The 15,279-nt window shown below is 37.5% G+C and overlaps 1 protein-coding gene across 1 annotated transcript in view; it reads right to left on the minus strand.

Annotated features, from left to right (window-relative positions):
* The window catches only part of LOC111510819 (T-box transcription factor TBX20-like), a 35,980-nt gene that overhangs the window by 1,752 nt on the left and 18,949 nt on the right, over positions 1 to 15,279 (minus strand). The window contains exon 2 of the mRNA XM_074171159.1: positions 12,120 to 12,355. Coding sequence (XP_074027260.1) covers positions 12,120 to 12,355 — 236 coding nt within the window. The remainder of the gene's footprint in view (positions 1 to 12,119; positions 12,356 to 15,279) is intronic.

A 15,279-nucleotide genomic window follows, 5' to 3' on the forward strand; every position in this document is an offset into this window, starting at 1 on the left:
GCAGGTTGTGATTTAGGATTTTCTAACGAAGAAGGTTAAAGAAGCCTTCGAGGAGGAATTCTGACCTATGTTTGTGCGTGATCAAAGTTAGGAATTACATTTCGAAGGGAATTTATGTTCACTTGGGTGTCCCTCAAAGATCTCACTGTGAGCCAATATCGTTCAACTTCGTGAACGACATATCTGCCATAACGCTGAAGCTGAATTTCTTCTTTTCATTGATGTGTCAAAGTCGGTGATATGCAAAAAATCTTGACTCTACAAACTGATGTCATCAACAATTTATATTACTGAACCACTAACAATCTTCTGGGATCTAAATTCACTTTATAAAACTGGCAACACTGTACTAAATTGTTAGTTGTTCATAATACTAAATTTAAATTCTCTTCAATAATATCTAAGTTCAAATAAACAGTTTTTTTCAAACGGGAATGAATAAAATACTTATTTAAAAGAAACCGCCTTCATTTTATACAAATTACTAGTTATCTCCAGTCGATCATAATATAGGTCGAAGACAAGCCAAAAAGTCTAACGCCAAAGCTTCCCGATATTATTTCTTAACCCAAATTCAAGAACACTACAAATCTTTAGATGCTTCTTCAGAAGAATAATTCTGTGGAATAATATCTGTCATATTCCACTCAAAATTCTGAAAAATCTAAATTAAAGTTTCATGTACTTTCAGTTCGATAAAAATGCTCGTAATTCTCACATACATCATCAGCGTTGGTTATTTTCATCCGCAACCATTTCTAAATGACCCCCGACCACAAAACAGTATCGAAGCTAAAACAATAAATCTAACAGTCAATAATGAAAACGGTGAAACATAATTAAAGTATAGACACGGACGAAAAAACTCCCTGATGCATTCCAAACAAAGAGCAACTTCGCATTAAAATCGTTGTTCTATAATTTGTCCACGACAATTCCTAATTTGTTTCACACCGCAGCGGCAAAGATAATCACAAGGTATTAGACAAACAAATTTGTTTTTATCTCTGACGTATCTGTCGGTCTCGTAGATCAATCGGCCAGCGGCTAGCATTGATCCTCGGAGGACCATTGCCCAAAGAAATGGACCTCGTACAGGACCGTAGTTAGGTTTCGGGCATTGTAAGGGGCGTCGAACAATTTTGAAGTTCCCAGAAACACAAATGACAATAAGTGGTCAATCGGCTTTTAGTATTTCTCTAAATCTATTGAAAAAAGCATCAATTACTTCATTTCTTTGAGGAAGTGGCCAAAATGATTCATAACCCACACCTTCTAACCAACATTGACCAGATTCATGACCCACTACATCTGGAAAAGTCACAGATAAGCAAATGCATAACTTTACAGTTGTCTCATTTGCATGATGTTTCTACATAGGTTACCAAACCATAACATATGTTTCGGCTTCTTCGGATAGGTACTGTGTTAGAGTGGCCTCATTTGGCGTCTCAGGTTTCTATGGTTATTTCTCAGGTTATTTTTTGATCAGTTTGAGAAAAAACATCATATGATCATATGTCACGATGGCCTCAACTCTCAATCTATCAAGTACCAAAGTTTTGAGCATTTTTTTACTATAACTTTGGTACGATCTCAGATATTCATGCATTCAGATGTTTGTTCAGGATTTGGATTTGAGGATTTCAAAGAGAATAGTGACTTGCCACTGTTTTTCAAGTGGAAATTACTCCTGAAATTTTCTGTAAACGAAATAATTTCTTCATTTTTTTCCGGCGTACGATTTTCTAGTTCAAAAAGGAAATTTATTCATTGAGTCTTGCGAAAAAAACAAATCATGTTTGTACACAAATTTTTATATTGTCCTTCAAATTTTTTTCAAATAAGGTTCAAATAACCAAAATTAATTGGAATAAACTGATCCGCATGATATTTTGCTCATGAAGGAGTAAATATGAACTGAGAACCTTTATGGTTTCTTTTTTTCTGAAAGAATGCCTTATTTATAAAAAGGAAAAAAAATCAGTCTCGGATTGATGATATTTGGTAAACGAACATAAATTGGTAAATAACAACGTTTTCGGAAAGACTGTGGAGAAATGATGAATTTTTGAATTTTTTCCGAAAAAATTCACTGAATAACAGTTAATGAAGAATGTTCGTGATATTTTTGACCTCATTCTTAGCACACACATATAAGTCTAATGATTATTGAAGAAAATCCATATGTTGTCGATTTTTAGCATAAACCCTTATCCAATTGAGTACTTTGAATACATTGTAAATGTAATTTGAATGAATATTTTTGAATATATGACAGATTTAAAATTCCGCGGGGTCGGTACCACTGCAGCGATCGCACGCGTTTATATGTATATTCAGTATCAGCATTGCACCCGTGTGGAGCTGGGACGGCTCTCTAGTTTTATATAAGACATCCAGAAATCTCAAACCATACTCAAAACTTATTCCCATAAAAAGACATTTTTAATTTGAATAGATATTTTATTCTGAATCTCAATGAAATCAAAAAGAATACGCGATGTTCTTGTGGCTTTCAAGGAACGATAGATTTGAACAATGAAATGATATTATTGACACAAATACGACTTTGGTCATTTACGTACTCTGTTCAATATATTCCAACAATCAATAATTGTTCTTGCAAACAAATTTCCGTATTTTTTTATTCAGGAAATAAAACTAATTCAATGTGAGCTGAATGCCTAATCATTTGTACTAGTTTGGACTACCATTGTATGAGTGTGAAAACAGGTTTGATTGCCAAGAGAATTAATGAATTAATGTTAATTATAAAAGTATAACATTATTCAGAAGAAGAAAAACACTAACTAGTCAGCACTGAAATTATTTGGAGAGACTGGACTGTATAAGTGAATATAAGTGAGTCACACTTGATTGACTCACAAAGAAAGAAGAAAAGACTGATGGCATTTGAAGTCTGCGACTAAATTGAAGGATAACAGCCCTGAAACTGTTCCTTGTGGTACACATTTCAAAAGAATTCACGTGTGCCACACACCATAAACTTTCGAAACAACCCGTCTCATACTCCCCCTCGTTACAGCCGGTCCTGCTTTGATGTAGATCCAAACGGAGGCAGAAGACAAATCACAGAGCGGATTGATCTGCCGGTTGGCCCGGCGAAAACAATCAATAATATTGAGACGGGCCGAAGTCGCGCGCTGAGGTGATAATGAGAGCGAGATGCCCCGCCTCCCGACTATCGAGCCCCCTCCCCCCGTCTTCCTAATTAGCGGGTAAGAAGGAGAAAATAACTGGGAAAACACGACACAACCTACCTGAGGTGTGAGAAAATGCGGCGGCTTCATTATATCATCAAAGCGGCTCCGAAGACAACGATTGTGTGAAATTACAGGGCGGCGGATTGATGCACGACCTCCGGCAATACTGCCAACGTTTTGAAACACGTAAATTAAATTCTATCACAACAGGAATGAGACTGGTTTGCGGTCGGAGGGACCAGCGGCTTCCTCGAATGTTTGAAAAAATTGAGGAGGGCACTTTGAGACGAATACAACTGTTATCTTCAGCTCCCTGTGGTGATAAATTTGGATTTTACTGTCTGACTTTCAGTGTTAAACGACAAACTGTCAGCTGTCACTCAACAACATCAAGATACGTGCTGAAAGACTAGGAGTACAGTCGAATCCTGGAAATCAAGCCGGAAGTACCTCAAGGATCAACAGTAGGCCCCTTGCTCTTCTTTATTAATTCAAATGATTTTATCAACTATATACTTGCATAGTATTTGGTACATTAATCTCGAACGGTAAATAGAAAGTATTATCTTGAAATTGGGCGCCGCTTTCCGAAAACAATACGATGGAAAAGTCCGGTATTGAACGTGAAAGATTCTTGTCATAATAAAAATACTAATGTTAGTATAGTGCAGGTATGAAGAATCATTTGTAGCATTTCTTAAGTCACAATAGTCTTCAATATTCGATTTCATTAGTTCAATTTGATGTAGGACAGTGATAGCGATTAAAATTGTAAGAATGATGCATATTAGGCCCTGAAAGTCATGGCTGTCAGTTTTATCCGTGTAAAAATCTGTTTTCGTGGTCAAGCCTTCAATGTTTTCATCATTTTATTCGTCTGAAGGAAATAATTGAAGATAAATATTAATGATTCACAGGTGTATTTTGAACTTTGATGATTCAAAAATATAATGTTTACTTTTCTGCAATCTGTGACCGAAAAAGACTCGTCTAGACCCTTATTGTATCGTATAGTGCCGCCACTGTAGTAAAGCCTCAAGATCCGCCGGATTATTACTTATCACTTTCACTACGTGTGTGCGTGCTCAACTCTGAATCATAGAAGGCCTTTCATTATTTTCTTCCCGGCCGTAGCCATCCTTGATTGTTGATGCGGTGTCGACGAAACTTAATGACTTTCAACGTAATTGCTTCATCGGGGTTAGTCGTATTCGATGTGGTTAGGTTTGTCAAACATACATCAAAATCAATATCGATAATAAAGCCAAAGAAATAATAAATGACGTATGCCAAAAACAAACTGTAAGAAGAATATTTTCTATTGTGGAAACTTTCCCGAAAATTTTGGAAGTTGTTCAGGTGATTTCCTTTCTCGTAAAAAACTGCAGACCTCACACAAAACTATGAGGAAAGTTCTGAATATTCAGAGTGTTCAACTCTGTGGATCCAATAATACGGAGTCCGAGGTATACAAGCCTGAAATAGATATCAATCTTCATCAATAATCGTCATAGTATATTCCTTGTTAGGTTGCGGAGTTTCGCAGGGTTCTGTCCTTAGACCCGTCTCATTTTTATTCTAGTTACATAAACTTCATCTGTGGAGCATACTATTGGATTACAGAGACAGGCTTGTAAAAAAACACTCATGAGTCAAGCAGGCTACTCTGGAACCGCCCTCGGGCATTACTTCGGAATAGCAGGCTGTAGTGATGGTTCAGGGCTCTTCCTTTTTCTTCAGTACTCCATTATGATTCAACTTGTTCTTTTATTTTCTTTGTCAGGGTGGTCTTGGAGAGTTTACTAACGGCTCCCCAGTTTTCTATACTTTTGAGCATCTTCCCTATCATGTTCTCTGGTGTTAATTCTCCTGTCGTCATTTCTGCGTTTCGTCTCTGTTCTTCCCAACGTATGAATTCAAAGATTGTATGTTCAACCGTATCTATCATTCCGCAATACTTGCACTCTTCTGTGTCACTCACTTTAAACCTAAATAGATACGCCTGAAAACACCCATGCCCCATTAGTACTTGTGTGAGAAAGTAATTCACCTCTCCCCATTTTCTGTTCATGCATGGTTCTATGTCTCTTATCAGTCTCCTTATCCAGTTGGCCTTTCCATCGTCTATCTCCCAAGATTGTTGCCATTTTTCTATAATTTATAACCTTGCTAGCTCTTTTGATACGTTGTTTTGTACTATTGTTCTCTCTTCCGCCAGCAGATCTATTGGTGGAGGGGTTCTTGCAATCATCATCAGAGCTTTAGTTGATGTTGTTTTATATACACACACTATTTTTATGGCTGCTTTCCGTTGAACACTGAGAATATATTCCTGTATACCTTTTTTTCTATGGCTTTTTCCAAATCGTTGCGCCATATAGCATGATCGACTGGGCGACTGAGCATAGAATTCTTCTGCTACCTTCTCGAGGACCCCCAACGTTGTGCATTATTCTGCTTATGTTGTTTATGGCTTTTCCTGCTTTTTTTGCTATTTTTCTAACATGAGCTCCCATTTTCATATTTCGATCCATGTGGATTCCCAGGTATTTAGTAGATTCTTGGCTACGGATGTTCGTTTCCTCCAATTCAATTGTACTACTTTTCAGTTTTCTGCCTGCTGCAGCCTCTGATTTGTGGGAGGCAAGCTTGATTTGTTTCGCTGTCATCCACTCGGCTATATCCCACAGTTCTATTGGAAGTTCTTACCTGACTTTTTTCATTTTTCCCCACCACCACTACGGCTAGGTCATCTGCGTAGCCTATTAGGTAAACTTCCTTAGGGACCTTAGGATTTAGTACCCCATCATAGTACATGTTCCACAATGTGGGACCAATTATGGAGCCTTGTGAAACACCACAGGTGATGTTCATTTTTCTCTTGTGTGCTACTATTAACTCTCTCTCTCTCTCTCTTTAAGGTAGCTGCCAACCATATTGTACAGTTATGCAGGTACATATCTTCTTTTGATTTCGTTCAAGATCCCTTCCTATGGCACGGAGTTGAAAGCGTTTTGTACATCTAACGTTATCATGGCGCACCTTTTCTCCAAAGTCCTTTAGTTTGCTTGATCTGCGATGTTTTGTACCTTGGCCAGTGCATCTGTTGTTGACCTACCTTTTGGAAACCAAACTGATTTTCATTTAGCTAACAGGCTTTTAAGCTATCAGTGGTGCCATTCGTACCACATCGTCAGGGGTGGTACGAATGGCAGTCTATCCAGATCCAAGATAGAGTAAAACAAAACAAAACCGAAGCGTGATGTTCACGTGATCGCCCAGTGTCAGATGGAAAGGGCAGCGTTCATTGGTGAATTCGCCTTCTTGGTACGAGTTCGGTACCAGCACAGGGTTGTAATCAGTCGTTTGCGTGTTTGTGTGGCGTGCGTTATAGTATATTGTTTAAAATTGTTTTCCAAGATGTCCAGTACAGACACTGCTGATGACACTGTGAGCTATCCTCTGAGTCCAGCCAGGAAACGATCCAAAAAAAGACATTTGAGTGTTGAGATGAAAGAAGTGATTTTAAATGTGTTCAAGAAAGAGATGGAAGAAATTGAGACATCGACTGTCGACGAAGTCGTATCGAAAGTTTCCGATAAAATTGGAGTGTGTTGCGCTTCGATTTACAATGTTTTACGGAAATATAAACAAAATCATACATTTTCCAAACCGAATACAAATCAGAATCGTCAAACCATTATAAAATCAATAGATGATGCTGATAAACATGCAATCAGGAGGAAAGTGCATGAGTACTTTTCCAGAAATGAAATACCCACGATAGGCAAAGTACTCACAGAAATAAATGAAGATGTTTTATTGCCAAGTTTTAAGCGGTCAACATTCCATAAAGTATTGAAACATTTGAATTTTGTATGGGAAAAACGAGGGCGCAATAGTCTATTATTGGATAGAGGGGAAATTGTGCTATGGAGGAGAGAGTATTTGACCAAAATTCAATATTATAGGGAACAACAGAGAACAATTTATTATATGGATGAAACCTGAGTTAATGCTGGTCATACTACCCCTAAAGTATGGGTCGATGAAACTGTGACCTCATCTAGGAGGGCCTTTCTAGATGGACTATCCACCGGATTAACAAATCCATCATGTAAACTTATATCAAGACCTGCCTCAATCTCAATATATAAAAAGTTACCCTCGTATTTGTTTTATTTACTTACATACCTCTCCATAATCACAGGTAAAGGAAAACGGCTCATTATTTGTCACATCGACAATGAGAATGGGTTTGTTGCTGAAGGGCTATGGTGTTTCGAGTCATAGAAAACTGAAGATTATCACGAAGAAATGAACGGTGAATCTTTCGAACAGTGGTTTTCCAAAAGTTCTACCCCATCTGGAGGATAATGCTGTGATTGTAATGGACAATGCACGTTATCATTCGCGACGGTTAGAGAAGATTCCGACAACGTCTTCAAAAAAGGTTGAAATCCAAAATTGGCTGCGATCAAAGAATATTAGCTTTGAAGACTCAATGCTAAGAGTACAGCTACTAAAAATTGTCAAGGAGCGCAAGCTTGAATACAAAAAATATACAGTCGATGAGATGGCAACAGGCCAAAACAAAATTTTCCTTCGCCTGCCTCCATACCACTGCGAGCTCAACCCCATCGAGTTAATATGGGCGGATGCGAAGAATTTTGTAGCTCAGCATAACACCACGTTCAAATTTGCAGATCTCAAAGTACTTTTTGATGAGGCTTTGAAAAGAGTCACAGCGGAGAAATAGGAGAAGTGTGTTCGGCATGTGATATCGGAAGTCGAGACAAAGATGTGGAAGCTTGATAACATAATAGAGGCACAAATCGAGCCACTGATAATTCAGATTGGTGAGGATGACACTACTGATGAAGACACAAATTCATCCAGTTGAATAATTTTGATTAATATTCCTTTTGATTTTACATAAAATAAAAATTATCAATAAAGAAATGATTACGTCTCTTTTCATATAATGCTTGAGTGCGCTGTGAAAAATACAATGAAAATTTTTTATATTACACATATTATCTGCATTTTTCCCGTTAAACTGCAAAACTTGTGCATTTCACTCATTATTATAAAAAAGTTTTCCTAAGTATGACATAGCATTTGCGATCAACAAGATGTTCTGAATACGACCCTGGCCAATTCTTGGGACTTTCAATATCACGTGCGTAGGGCATGTCAATGTTTATATCCACTCTATCTTGGATTTGAATTTGCTTTAGATCTACCTTCTTTACACATTTTTCTGGAGAGAGAGGCTAGATGGACTGCATATAAACAATGACCTCTGACTTTATGCCTCCAACTGTCAACTACGAACTTCCTTATAAAATACTGTTCCCGAGTAGAGAGAATTGGATCCTACGGGAGTTGTTGATTCACAGATGGATCAAAAACACCTTCAGGTTCTGGAGCAGGTGTTTTTAGTCGCAGACCCAGGACAAAGATATCAATCTGCCTGGGAACCTATGCGATTTGAAGAAAACGTACATTTTGATGTTGAATTATGCAGCTTCACGTTGATGTCGCCTTTATTTCCAAAGAGTCACATCCAGGGCTATCCATCGTAATTTTTATAACCCCGGCTACGGCAAACAAACTTAACATTCAGCCTGAGTAAAAAGTAATATCAGCTCGGAACCGGGAAAAAGTAATAAGCAAAATTTACTGTCTGTTTTAATGTCGGTGGATGTTTTTCCCGCACTATAACGTCTATTATCCATCGTCAGACCACAATACCTTAATTAGATTTGGTGAACGCGGTTCGCAACGGCATCGTTAAAAAGATTTTTTCTGACTCTAATTATCTTATTGTTATTAGCGGTTTTTATAACGTCGTAAATGTGCACGGTAGCTGATGATCAAAAGCATCTGTTCGTATGCCGGAAAATGGCAGGTTTTTCGATAAAAATTTCACCGCCTCTTCTGTAGACTGGGTAGATTTAATTATTTTGTTTCATTTGCCCGACTGTCAGGTGTTGAAAGAAAAATTTCAAATATCAGTTTGAGTTGAGGTTTCATTGTTGAAGTTATAGAGTCAAATTTTGTTTGAAACTTGTACTCAACGGATCTGGATTTTCTCATCACAAAAACCAACGAAAAAACTCTAGATCTTTTAAATTCGGGAACCAACAATATTCTGAGTGAAAATAACTGTTTCTGTTGAACACGCAAAATTTGTATGGTAGTTCAACAATTAAATCCTTTTTTACATTACACGCTTCATATTTAAAATCTAATTGGATTATTTGAAAGCAACCCAGAATATGGATTTTAACAATGAAAATTTTATCGTAAATTGTACACCTAAAAAATTCAGTTACTCAAATATTTCAAAAAATCGAAAAATTAGAATTAAGGTGCTTGACATACATATCAAATCAAAAGATTGATTTGTAAAATAAAATTATTCACTAAAAAATATTTTTAGTCCATTAATATTTTGAATGAAACTCCAAATCAAAACATCACGACGGAATTGTTTTTTGAAATTATCACTGCAAATTTTCTCTTTACTTCGAAACAAATTTTACAACTGTCCGCCCTCTGTTGGAGACTTACTGCATCTCAGTATTACTATAGAATTTGAGACCTCAAACTTTATTATGTTGTTTGAGAGGAATTTTACAGTCGTGCGCCGTCTGTTAAAGATTTATGATACTAGTGACTAGAACTTAAAAAAAATATTTTTGACAGTAAATTGGACTGAAAAGTGAAAAATAAATATAGTTTAAAAAAACTAAAAAACACGCTTTTAAAGAACATCGAACTAAAAAGTTAATTTTTTTTTATATTTTCAACTTTTTAATTAATTAAATATATTTTTTTAATAGAACTCTCGTCCTAGTAGAGGAGAAGTAGATCACCCCGTACTCTTCCTGATACCTGGGTAACTACAGTCCACTGGGACCACTCTGTAGAAGATAAAGGTTGTACCACCCTGTAGAAGGTTGCACCACCCTGTAGCATAGGTCAGAAACTAACAGTCTAGCACTCAAAGTCCACTCTGTAAGTACTGCACACTTCCAGTAACTTTCAGAACCAAGGAAAATGGGGAACGAGGAAAAAAATCCCTGGCTGAAAAGGGGTTTTCTCCTCGAACACGACAGTACTAGAGTTGAGAAGAACGATGCAAATAGCCGATCTGCCCTGCGAGAAGATTTTCAGCCTTATTGAACCTGATGGGACTCTATGGAATCGACAATGAACATCACCACAATGGATGAGATCGATGTGGTGTTCAGTTTTCCAAATCCTCCGTAGAGTTCAAGTTCTGATAAATACCGAAACTACACACAAAAGCAACACCAATCTATCATGAACTTGTTGAATTAGGTTCCAAAATATATTCCCAGTAAAGGATGATTTAAGAATCATAAAATTTCACCAACCAAAACCTCAACAGACATCATACAACCTTTCTTATCTACACTTCTCCCCCGCTGCTTACCCTCTTCTTCCAGACTGTTAAAACTCAAATTTGTTGAGTTGCCCAGAGATGTCACTGACATAATCATCAACCGAATCAGAATTGATTTCAATGCTTTGCTAACACGACCTAAATCTCCACTGATGTTAAATAACTTGCCAAATACACATTACCAGCTCAGGAAATACATTATCTTACCAGAAATCATCAAGAAACATCGCGTTCTGCTAAACATTTCCCTCGCATGCCTGGCAATGTCGCATACTTTCGACAGCCGAAACGATTGCGCATCGTCCAAGGTCTTGTTTCTGTCAACCGGCGAACACCAGAATGTAAACAACAAGTAACAAATCAAACCTAGAATCCAATTGGGACAACGGAAATTCTAGATTAAGGGGAAAATACATCAAGATAAGCGATAAGAAGATAATAATATAAGTCGATTTTTGATCGAGACCCAATTGTCGTGAAATTTGAGCATACAGATTGTGTGTACCCAATAATAATGTTGCATAATATTCTTTTTCCAGGTGGAGACGTGGAAAGTCTTTCATGTACCTTACGCTCGGGATTGTTAACTATTGGAACTTCACCCTGGCAAAAGATGGATTGATCTAAAGTAGCGGTGATAAGCATCAGCTGCTTGAAGTTTGATATACGGGGACAAGTAATGTAACCTTCTGACTATTTTTCTATCGGCTAGATCTATCAGAAAGGTCCATTTGGATGTTGGTGTGATACTGTGAATATGTTGGACTTCCACAAGATTACGACTAAAGTTTCACCTCTCTTGATTGAATATAGTGATTTGTAAGTTTACATCGTGAAGTGTAATCATTGTGAGTGAAATAAAGAGTCATAGAAATTTGTTATACCATACGTATATCGACAATTCTTTATAACATGTTTATATATCTGAAGCTAAAATTGAACGCTACAATATGAGCTTTATAAAGCATCAAAAAGTTGTTGAGATGTGTACCGTTTTCTTGTTCGGAACAGTATTCCAAGCTTCTGCGAAGCAGCCATCGATATGATTGTGCCAGATTTATGTAAAGCGCCAATTTTATCTTCTGTTGAATTTGTTGAAAACTCTGGTTCGATAGAGAGTTATGTTTTTTCTGAAACAGAGCTGCAAAATCTCTTGATACATGTATTTTTTCAACCAGTTTCAGTTAATCGTAGGAGTGCTGTCTTCTGCAAAATGAAACTCCTTTCTATAGAGAACCGCGAATCCCATTTCCCGTCTCGCAAATGATTATAGAAGGACTTTTAGATCACATTGTTTATTCGACTAATGAAAAATGTTTTTACTGTCGGATTTATATCACAAAGCCCCCCTTCCTTTCTCTCAACCGACACCTCCATTAAATCACAACCGGCCTATATAACTCTCTAAGATAGAAACTCTAGTCTGGAAGTTGTAAATCGTCAGAAATCCATACCTGTCAAAGTCGGTGAGTCGCGAAGAATCCCTGAAGCCTTTAGCGAAGGGGTTCGAATCGATTTTCAGTTTGGTGATGAGCTGATTTTGATAGGCAGTAACTGCCGTGAAAACGGTCTCTGGAAAAATGAAGGTTCGGTATTGCTCTTGTTCCAGGTCGGTGATAGGGCCGGAGTGCTCTTTCCACTTCACCAGATGGATTCTCGGTTGGTATCTGTGCATTGAGTTCAGGACGATCTGAAACAAAATTGTAGATTAGGTGCTGTGTGAAATACTGACATTATCATAAATCAAAAATATACCGCAAGAAATATTTGACAGAAAAAAGTTGGAGAATAGTTTTTCTCAAAACCAGAAACTGAAACACTACTGGATGTACAATCTAATTTAGTTTACAAAGTGAGCTGTGGAAACTGTCTCAGAAGTTATGTTGGCCAAGTCGGAAGTTATCTTAGAACACGAGTTTTAAAACACATTCATATGAATAGTAAGTAGGTACGTATTGTTATTCATGAAAGAGGGCATATTTTTCAATTGAAACATCCAACGATTGTGAATGTTGAAGAGGCCGCGCAACGACAGTAATGTCGCTGAACCTACCAGAACCTTCGCGGAGGCCATCGTGAGACACCTCAAGGTTGCCAAATAGAGCGTGTGGACGGCGACTCTTGGCCTACACCTGCCAATATAAAGGAGATGTCTCCAGATTGTATCAAAAACTTATATCAGCGACAGCTGATTAACGAAAAAACAGATTTCAAACAGAAACAGATTTTTATATATGGTGTTCGTAAACGCGAAAGATTTTTAATAAACTAATTACTGCTGGATGGTTGAATATGGAGAAGAGAAAACTTCTCCATGCTGCTTGTTTGTTCCTGTAATATATTGAAGAAGAAAGTATTCAATTGGCGCTCCAGGGCGACTTCATTGATTCCAGTGGCGAATTTGCTTTTTCAGCTGCAGGAAAACCCGGAAAATCCTGCAGTACCACATTATGAGAAGATCTTGATCTGCCAATGTCCTCTCTTCCATAGAATAAAATGTAGGGTGTCTCCAGAGGCTCCAATTAATTCAAGACATCGCCAGAACACTTAGTGACACGCCTGTCGTCAAACTTAAACCAGCCCGTTTTGTCTTTGACCAGAATGTAAATGTAAATGTAAGATTCAGAGGTACACTAACACCACCAAAGTTTTAAGCTGCTCTTTCTTCTATACAGGGGTGCGCAAAAATCCGGAATAAAATTAATATATTTTTAACCAGTATTTTAGGAAAAAAACGCTGAAACACGTCAGTTGAATTCACGTTGTACGTTTTTGCAATAAAATGAAATATATTTTTTTTTCAACCCCTTAGCTGCCGTGTTGGTCGGTGGTTCAAGCCCTAGTCTGAACGATCGATCTTCACTTGCTATCGTCCAACCCATGTTAGGAGTCACACGTCAAAAGGTAAGACCTCGGTAATCCTTAGCTCGCACAAGTTTCGACTTCAGAGGGTTGTCGTTCGTAGTCGTTCGTTCATGCGGTTACCACGAAATGAGAAAAAACTCTTTTGAAACCAAAAAAGTTAGAAATACCTACTTAGTGCTATCTAAGGGTGAATTAACGTTGCAAAATACAAATAAGTGGTGATGATGTACATTGCTCAACAATTGCTAAGGATCACCAGTACCTACTTTCTAAAAGTTTACCAATTTTAAGAACAGACCAACCGGGCCAGGCACCACAACAAATTTTATTGATTTATGTGTGAAACTGATAACGTAATGTAGCATCAACATTCTGTGGATTTTATTTTTTCACCAAAAACTTACACATAAAATTAGTTCCATCCCTAGCAATTGTTGACCAGTGTACCTCAAAAAGAGAAAAAGGTTGTTGCATTTTTTGTACCAAAATGAATGCCCTGATAAGAACTATTGTCTTGACGCAGTTTTAAAATTGTGGCATTTGTGGGTGAAATTGAAATTGTATGTATGTTCTTTTTTAATTTGCTAAACAAAAATGGTATTGTCAGAGAGGCAGCGTATCGAAGTCTTGATGTTGTTGGGATGTAGGGATAGAATGCAGAGTCAAAGTGAGGTGTGTACTTTATTTAATGCAAAATATCCGGAAAATCACATTTCCCAGGCTACTATGAGTAAGATTTTACACAAATTTGAAGAACATGGTATAGTGAAGGACTTGCCTAGAAGTGGCCGGCCACATGTTTTAGACGAAGCTCAAAAATTGGACATTGCCGTATCTCTGCAAGAAGATCCACATTTGTCAACGGTTTCATTAGCCCAAAACAATCCTGCGTCTAGACGTACGATTGGGAGGTTTTTGAAAACAGAAAAATACCACCCATATAAGGTATATCTTGTCCAAGTACAACAGAATATTAGGGCCATACTTTTTTGAGGGAAACCTTACAGCTGTACGCTACTTAGACTTTTCACGCTTTGAATTATTCCCTGCTTTAGCTGTTATGTTTCCCAATGAAGCAGATCCAGATATCCCCACTGAAACACTTTGGTTCCAACAGGACGGCGCTCCCCCACATTTTGGTATTGATGTCAGAGAATATCTCGATGACATATTTGCAGGACGCTATGGACGACGTGGTACAATTGAATAGCCGCCAAGATCCCCAGACTTAACGCCATTAGATTCTTTTTATTGGGGATATATGAAAGACAAGGTTTATCAAAATAGGCCGGCTAATATTGAAGATCTAAAAAGCAGAATTAGAGTGGAATCATATAACATACCGGCTGAGGCCATTTGGAATTCCGTAGACGGGTTTTACCATCGCCTAGGAGCCTGCCAAGTAGAGGGTGGAGGCCAATTTCAGCATATGTTACGTTAATTCGCCCGTAGATAGCACTAAGATAGGTGTTTGTGACTTTTCAAATGAGTTTTTTTTTCATTTCGTTGTAACCACAAAAATAAAATGAAGGGTATGGTCAGAATCCATTTTTTACGACCTTTTCAATGAGCCCATACACGACATAGGTTTGCATTTGAAAAAAAAAGTTGGGGAGAGTTGCAACTAAGGGGTTGAAAACAAAATCATTTTATCGCCAAAAAATGCGTACAACGTGAAATCAACTGACGTGTTTCATCGTTTTTTCCTAAAATACTGGTCAAAAAGATATTAATTTTATTCCGGACTTT

This window comes from Leptinotarsa decemlineata, unplaced genomic scaffold, assembly GCF_025532065.1.
Source record: "Leptinotarsa decemlineata unplaced genomic scaffold, Ldec_3_MD MMD2_tig00000008_RagTag_RagTag, whole genome shotgun sequence".
Lineage (NCBI taxonomy): Eukaryota > Metazoa > Arthropoda > Insecta > Coleoptera > Chrysomelidae > Leptinotarsa > Leptinotarsa decemlineata.